The sequence below is a fragment of the Delphinapterus leucas genome, chromosome 3 (genome assembly GCF_059928025.1).
Source record: "Delphinapterus leucas isolate spDelLeu-1000000601 "Yukka" chromosome 3, BTC_Dleu_Yukka2, whole genome shotgun sequence".
NCBI classification, from domain to species: domain Eukaryota; kingdom Metazoa; phylum Chordata; class Mammalia; order Artiodactyla; family Monodontidae; genus Delphinapterus; species Delphinapterus leucas.
Genome location: NC_143131.1, coordinates 125,286,688 through 125,294,676, shown reverse-complemented (window position 1 = coordinate 125,294,676; position 7,989 = coordinate 125,286,688). Strand labels below are relative to the sequence as shown.

The window sequence follows — 7,989 nt, the reverse complement described above, 5'->3', positions numbered from 1 at the left end:
TCTCTTTGCTGTATCTTGGCACCTGCTGTTTCCTTCACCCAAGGTTCACCTGTTTCTCCACCTGTTAGAATCCTACCCGCTCCTCAAGTTCCAGGCAATGCCACTGTCTTCAGGGAGCCCTCCTTACTCCTTACTTCTCTCTTGAGAAGGAAAGGTTCTTGTCTATATTTTTGAAACAACTAGTGTTTATTTTTTTAAGGCAGTTATCAGATAGATGATGGTGATGATGATGAAGATAGATAGATAGACAGATAGATAGGTAGGTAGATAGGGATAAAGGTTTGCTGTTTTTGCCTTAGAAAGCTAACAATTTCAATTTCAACATACTGTACTTAGCACAACATATACAAGCCTATTGACTAAATAAGTGAGTGACCCAATTAACTCAGCATAATTAATCCCCACTTCTCCCAGTTTATCCACTGTATAATTCTAGATCTTTATATATCAGATTTTCTTAAAGTTGGGTCTCTCTGTAGGGCGACCATAGGTCATCATATAGGTGACTTCCTTTCACAAATACTAATTAAGTGCCTGGTATGTCCCAGGTCTTGTGATGGACCCTGAGAAGCAAGTTGTAAATACAAACAACACATTCCTACTCTTACAAAGCTTACAGATTATGGAGGTGACTGCACTTGAATAACAAGGGCGTGTATTAACCTGGGGGTAAGGTGGGAGGCTTCGAGGAGGAACTGATATGCCAGCTGAGACCTGATGGAGTCATAAAGGTTAGTCAGACTAACCTGTCTGTGTGGCAGCGTGTGAGGATGAGGATACGGGGAGGACCATGTGAGCAGGCTGGGCAGAGGATGGAGAAAAATGAAAAGTTCTTATGCGAAGAGAGGAAGAATCAGAAAAAGACATTCCTTATGGCCAGGGTATAAGTGGGTGATGTGGAGGAGGTGAGGCTAGGAGAATGGGCAGGTTCAGGCATAAAGAGCACTCTGAGATGTGAAAGGTATACTCATAGATGTATTCATAGGTCTTTGAAGGGTTTTAAGCAGGGCGTTGACATGACCAAACAAGCCCTTTAGAAAGCCGGCCCTAAATTGATGCACCAAGTGGACAGGAGCCCTCGGAAGGAGGCTCGTGCAGGCGGCTCAGGCTGAGTGCCTGACGGGCACGTGGCCCAGGTCTTGGTCACAGCGGTAACTGCTGTCTCTGCGTCTCCCAGGGCTTCTAGGACAGCGGCTGAAGAGACCTTCCCGAGGGGCAGCACACAGTAGCTGCTGAGCCATCGCACCCGGGAGAAGCAGCAGTAACATGGCAGCCCCTGCTTGAGAGGAATTAAACACCAACAGACTCCATTCAGAGAGGAACAATGTCCAAGAAAGGGCGAAATAAGGGCGAGAAGCCCGAGGCGCTCATTGTCGCCCTTCAAGCTGCCAACGAAGACCTCAGGACCAAGCTCACAGACATCCAGATAGAGCTGCATCAGGAGAAGTCCAAGGTGAGTGGGGCTCCCCGAGGCTGCAGCCTGGGAGGCTCTGGCCCGGCTCTGCCCGCTGGCCTGCCTCAGTGGGCCTCTGTCTGCTGGTTGCCAGAGAGGGCAACAACCCCTGGACAGAGGGAGATTCCCTGTGTGTGGCAGGAGGGAGTTGAGCACAGGATACACAGAACATGAGAAAAACCTGCCCGTGGGGCTGAGCTCTGCCTCCCCAGGGGGCCAGATGTAAAAATGGAGACCACACCTGCCCCCACCAACACCTCTGGACACTTCATAGGCATACGGCCTTGGGTAGGTTCCACCCTTGCCCTCTGTAGTCATTTCCCCTGTGGCATTTCTCAGATGTGTCCCTGGTGTCACTCCACTGCTCAAAACCCTGCAAGGGCTTCCTGCCTCTCAGTCACAGGACTTTCCCCACCGCTGCAGGACTCTCCCTCCAGCTGTCTCCCAGACCCATCTCCCACTGCTGTCCCCCAGATCACTCTGCTTCAGCCTCTTTGCTGGACCAGGAGACATATGCCCATCACATTTGGGCCTTTGCCCTTGTTCTTCCCCAGTCAGCGGCATGCTCCTTCCTCACCAACTTCAGGTGTCAGCCCTAATACAAGCATCTGACCACAGTGTCCAAAACAGAGCACTTCCTGGGCCCACATACTCCCTAAGGCCTCAGAGCAATTTTTATGTTTATGCATTCACTTGTTCAGTGCTTCTGTCTCCCCAGTCAAGTGTAATCTCTATGACAACAGAGTCTCATCTTACGTCTCTATTCCTAGAGCCTAAATAAATGTCCAGAACTGAAAAGCTCAACATATATTTGTTAAATGAGTAGATGAATGACATGACCAAGAGGTGATTTCTTCGCTATACCTTAGCTTCTTCATCAGTCACACACTGTTATCCTGTAGAGCTGGGATGAGGTTTAAGTTAGACAAGTACAAAAAGGAGTCATGAGGAGTACATGAGAAAATTCATGTCAGATGCTCAGAGAGCTGCCTGGCACATAGCAAACTCTGAAAAAAAAATGCATGGTAATATCCCTTCTAAAATGCTGTATGCTTGAGTCAGTTGCTAACTAGACTTAAGAAAGTCTCTTTACTTCTCTGAATCTCATCCCTTAAATGAATATGCTAACACTTATCTTACTAGAGTGGTATGGATATCAAACAGGGTCACGGACAGGAAAGCATTTTGAAATATGTGACAGGCATAAGACATTTTTGCAAACTAGAGACAGCCATGTCAGCGTAAAGTTGCCTTAAAGAGATAGCGCTTTGTGTAGTAAGGAAATGTTCTTGATCAAGCTATAGATCACAAACCAACAGATATCCTTATTCCTTTTAATCTACCTCTTCTTCCTTGACGTTGCTATTACATTTTAATTAGTTATTTTCACCCAAATCTATTTCTCCTGGTTTGAGCAATAATAAAGCTTGGATTCGCCAAAGCTCCTGGCCTCCTGTCTCAGCTAAGCCTTGACCTTGGATAACCAGACACCAATGTAAAGTTTTTGAAGGATATTATAGTTTCCACGAAGCTAAAAGGACTGTGATGTCCCAAAATGAAAACAAACAAACAAACAAACAAAACCCAAAAACTTTTGTGTAAGAGTCAGAAAACCAGAATATTGTCTTTATCTCTCCTTGGGGACAAATTTCAGTGTTTCAGTATTTCGATCTGTAATTCAGTGACTGAATCTGTTTCTCCATATCTGTGTCCCTCAAGCATCACTGGGCATTAGAATAACCTGAGGGAACTTATTAAAAATTGAGATCCCTGGGCCCACAACCCAAGGATTGTGATAAAGTAGGTGGGTTAAGGTTCAGGACCGCAATTCCAGCAAACAGTCCAGACAGTCCCCACGGAGGTGGCTCTCTGCCTTCATGTTGACAAACACTCCACGATTCCTTCCAGGTTGACAACCTATAAACATTTCATTGGTTTTAACTTTCCCTGGGGCAACATAACATTTCAAGGGAGGCAGACTCTTTTTTTTTTGCGGTACGTGGGCCTCTCACTGTTGTGGCCTCTCCCGTTGCGGAGCACAGGCTCCGGATGCACAGGCTAAGCGGCCATGGCTCACGGGCCTAGCTGCTCCGCGGCATGTGGGATCCTCCCGGACCGGGGCACGAACCCGTGTCCCCTGCATCGGCAGGCGGACTCTCAACCACTGTGCCACCAGGGAAGCCCGGCAGAGTCCTTTAATTGTAGTAACAACAGAATGACAAACTACCTTCACGGGAAGAAACCTATCCGTCTAAAGACCGGCAACCATAACCTGCCGCTGATTTACAGAGAGCAAACTCATGAGATTTTAAAGAGGCAGAGGCCCGACAGACCCCACCCTGCCATTTTCCACACATTCAAGCCTTTTTTTTTTTTTTCATTCAAGCCTTTTAAAAGGAGTAACTCTTGACCTTGGACAGAGCTGTTTATCCTGCCTGTTTATCCAGGGCCTGGCCCTGGTGTCTAAGCCAGCAGGTCAGGGGTAATCTCCCTTTCCTCTGACAAGAGACGAGAAGCCAGACCCTGGAATAAAAGCACTGCCCTATTGTCCCCTCTGCTGCCCCCTCCCCAGTCTCCCTCTCCGCGGCAGTTAATTACAATCCCAGCACAGGGGCCACAGCAAAGCCTCACTGCCTGTCAGCAGCATTCCCCAAAGAGCAAAGGGAATTTAGAGGGCAAACAAGTCATAAAGCAGTTTTATTAAAATAAATACGATTGTGTTTCCAAAGGCCCAAGCTTTAAGAGAGAGAATATGAACAATGCCAACATGTGAATTCACACTCTTAGTTTGGCTCCAAGGCTATGATGATAAAATGACAGTTTAGCCACTGGGGAATGGACTAGTTAAAGAGCAGAAACCTTTGGAGCAATGGGGCATTACTCATTTTTCCAGAAAGACAAATCATCCCATTGACATTTGCAGAACACATTGTAGTAGAGCAGAGTCACAAATGCTAGACTTTTTTGAATGTTTACTCTCTGTCACACACCGTAAGAACTGCATTTCCTCCTGACATAACCCCAGCTCTTCCCCTTAGCGCCTGAGTGACCCTGAGCAGGTTATGAAATCCCTCTGCATCTTCCTTCCCTCATCTGTCATATAGGATAATAGTCATGTTTACTTCCTAAGTATGTGTGTGTTATTTTTTGAGGAGTTAGTGTCAAACATGTTGTGTTATAATTCAGTCATCTCACTTCATCCTCACTACCATTCTCTGAGGTGGGCATTGTTGTGATCCACATTTTACAGATAAGGAAACCGAGGCTTGGTGAGGTAAAGCAATTCACCCAGAGTCACATGCTAGTCGGTGACAGAGCTGAGTCTTCAACTCCCCTTCTCTCTCCTCCCAAGCCAATGCTCCTTTTTAAAAATATGTTTTTTCCCCAGTTTTATTGAGATATAATTGACATATCACATTGTATTTGTTTTAGGTATACAACATAATGATTTGATATATGTATAAATTGTGAAATGATTACACAATAAACCTAGTCAGTATCGGTCACCTCACATAGTTACAAAATTTTGTTTTCTTGTGATCAGAACCTCTAAGATATACTCTCCTTGCAACCTTCAAATATTATTAACAGGATTGTTAACTATCATCGCCATGCTGTACATTACATCCTCAGAACTTACTTATTGTATAACTGGAAGTTTGTACTTTTTGACCCCCCTCGCCCATTTCTCCCATCTCCTACATCCTGCCTCTGGCCACAACCGCCAGTCCGTTCCCTGTATCTATGAGCTCTAATTAATTTTTTTTTTTAGATTCCACACAGTATCTGTCTTTCTCTGTCTGACTTATTTCACTTGGCATAATGTTGCAAATGACAGAATTTCCTTCCTTTTTAATGGCTGAATAATATTGTGTGTGTGTGTGTGTGTGTGTGTGTGTGTGTGTGATATCACATTTTCTTTATCCATTTTACATCAGTGGACTCTTAGGTTGTTTCCATGTCTTGCAAAGCCTATGCTTAAAATATGTGAAGGTCTGGAAAATACTGAAAAGTTTAGGCAGAGGAAGAGAGGATGTAAGAACTTTTCTTTACACTATTGTGCAAAATTTCAAATGGAGAAACAAAGTGGGAGAGGGAGGGGAAACATACGCCTATCCTTCTCCCACAGATGCCTGCATTTCCACTGCAGGGAAATGAAACAAAATTACTAGATACAGTCAACTTCTGGTGAGTAGAAATTATCTAAAAGATTGGCCAATCGCTGATAGGAATAACCATGCAGATAGGTAGGTCATTTTGACTGGACTCCAGGCATAAGGACCAAGAGGATATAACTGTGAAGAGCCTGTAGTGGATAGGAAAGAAGACAAGGCGGGGTCTTTTTCTTTAGTTAATTAATTTATTTATTATTTTCTTATTTTTTTGGCTGCGTTGGGTCTTCATTGCTTTACACAGGCTTTCTCTAGTTGTGGCGAGCGGGGTCTACTCTTTGTTGCGGTGCACAGGGTTCTCATTGCAGTGGCTTCTCTTGTTGGGGAGCATGGGCTCTAGGCACATGGGCTTCAGTAGTTGTGGCTCGTGGGCTCTAGAACGCAGGCTCAGTAGTTGTGGCGCACAGGCTTAGTTGCTCCGCGGCATGTGGGATCTTCCCAGACCAGGGCTCAAACCCGTGTCCCCTGCATTGGCAGGCGGATTCTTAACCACCTGCGCCACCAGGGAAGCCCAGGGTAAGGTCTTTATGCTGGATGATCTTGTCATTTCTGGGCCTGCACTTGTGCATCTATAAAACAAGCAGATTGTAGACAACATAAAAGAGCTAAGGTCCTTGCAAAACAGTCGGGATTAGTTAGGAAAGGAAACTGCTTTAGCTCTTCGGGACCCTTCCCTGACCACCGAGTTAGATGACACTGTTCCCCTAGTTCCATGTACTCTATCACATCTCCCTGTAATACTTCAATCACAGGGCTCTGTACTGTCTGAAGTTATGTTATTCGTTTATTTGCTTGTTTATTGCCTGCTGCCCCCACCCCAATGAAATACATGCTTCTATGGGTAAGAGACCATGTCTGCTTAAGGGATCCCCTAAGTAAGGTATCCCCAGAGCTTGCAGTGCTGCCAGGCATGTAGGAGACATGTCCTACTTGTTGAATGAATTTCCATGGTTCTTTTTAAAACATTCCCAACAACCCCAAGGGATAAGTACATTATAGTATTTATTTAGGTGGGCAACCCCAAGCCTGGGTGGAGAAAGTATTTCCACCCAGGTCTGTTTTTCTTAGAGCAGCACTGAGCCATTAAGCCATGGTATTTCCCTGTCTGTCTGCTCCGTGGACACCATGATCCGCTGATCAGGGTGTGTAAGCACACCAGGGATTGCTGTGAGATGTGAAATCCACCCACCTGATTCCCCAGGGTTTGGTCTTCTCCCTCAGAGGCAGCCTGCAGCTAGGGTGAACCCCACAGGCACAGAGGGGATGAAGCAGGAGCAGAGGACAGGGCTCCAAGGGTAGGGGCAGGGGGGCAACAGGCCTGGGATGCAGGCTCTGGGAGGAGTCGGCTCCAGACAGCAGTTGCCACCTTGGACAGCCCTTCAGACTACAAAGCAGTCCTCACAGAGAGCCTGGGACAAAGGCAGCATGCGATACTATTCTGACTTCACTGAGAAAGAAAATGAGTTCTAACCATGTAACTCATTTGCTCCCAGTGACACAACTAGTAGAGCAGCCAAAATGGGAATTCCCATCTTCTCCAAGGCGGTGATCAAGGTAATGCTGTCTTATTCCACCGCACTCTGTTGCCTCCAGGGCACTCTCAGAAAACCAGCCAACCTTCTCTATCCTCAGGCTAGTACTCTAGAGCTTCCAGGTTCAGGGACCACACTGGGCATCCAGTATTTCTTGCTTTCTGCAAATTTAGTTTTATTTTCAGGAAGCCTAAGTAGCTAAAAGCAAGAAATGGAAAGAGAGAAGCTTTTATTACTTCCCCAGGCTGTATAAAAAATCTCCCTTATGGGAGAGATGTGGCGGCAGCCTTTCCCTCTTCACATCTCCTGTTGGAGAGTTACTCAGTGCCCATGAAAATCCCTGCCTGCCTACCATGAGTTTAGATCTCCAGCAACATCCGATGCAGATAATCCAAGCTGAACCTTTTGCTAACTTGTCTTGTCTTGATAACCTCTCAATCCTCCTTATCTTCGACAGGCTGTCCAATGTTTAATCCTAGATTTCTAAGGTCACATTAAAGCTCAAACACCACCCTCTTTATCTTGGTAGAACTTACAGTGGCATTTTTCAAAGGCCAGAACAGAATGAAGACAGAAGAAGAAATTATAATGTGAGGCCTGGGAGGGCTAGTCATGAATTTTCTTCCTTCTGTCATAGTGGAAGCTTTCCCCAGCCGGATTAAATTTTCCTAATGATCTTTATTTATTTTATTTTATTTTTTGGAAAACACCTCTGGGGTAAAAGGGATATGGGAAGTGTACCATTCAAAGCTCTGTTTAGTGCTCACCCCCTGGCCCTGTCCCACCCCACCCCCCAGTCCTTCTTCGTACACATAATCCAGGTGTCTTCCCA

At 45.8% G+C, this 7,989-nt stretch overlaps 1 protein-coding gene across 1 annotated transcript in view; it reads left to right on the top strand.

Annotated features, from left to right (window-relative positions):
* The first annotated feature begins 517 nt into the window (after positions 1-517).
* JAKMIP2 (janus kinase and microtubule interacting protein 2) overlaps positions 518-7,989 on the top strand; it is a 51,709-nt gene continuing 44,237 nt past the window's right edge. Inside the window, 1 exon segment of the mRNA XM_089909470.1 lies at positions 518-1,453. Coding sequence (XP_089765596.1) covers positions 1,325-1,453 — 129 coding nt within the window. The 5' untranslated portion in view covers positions 518-1,324.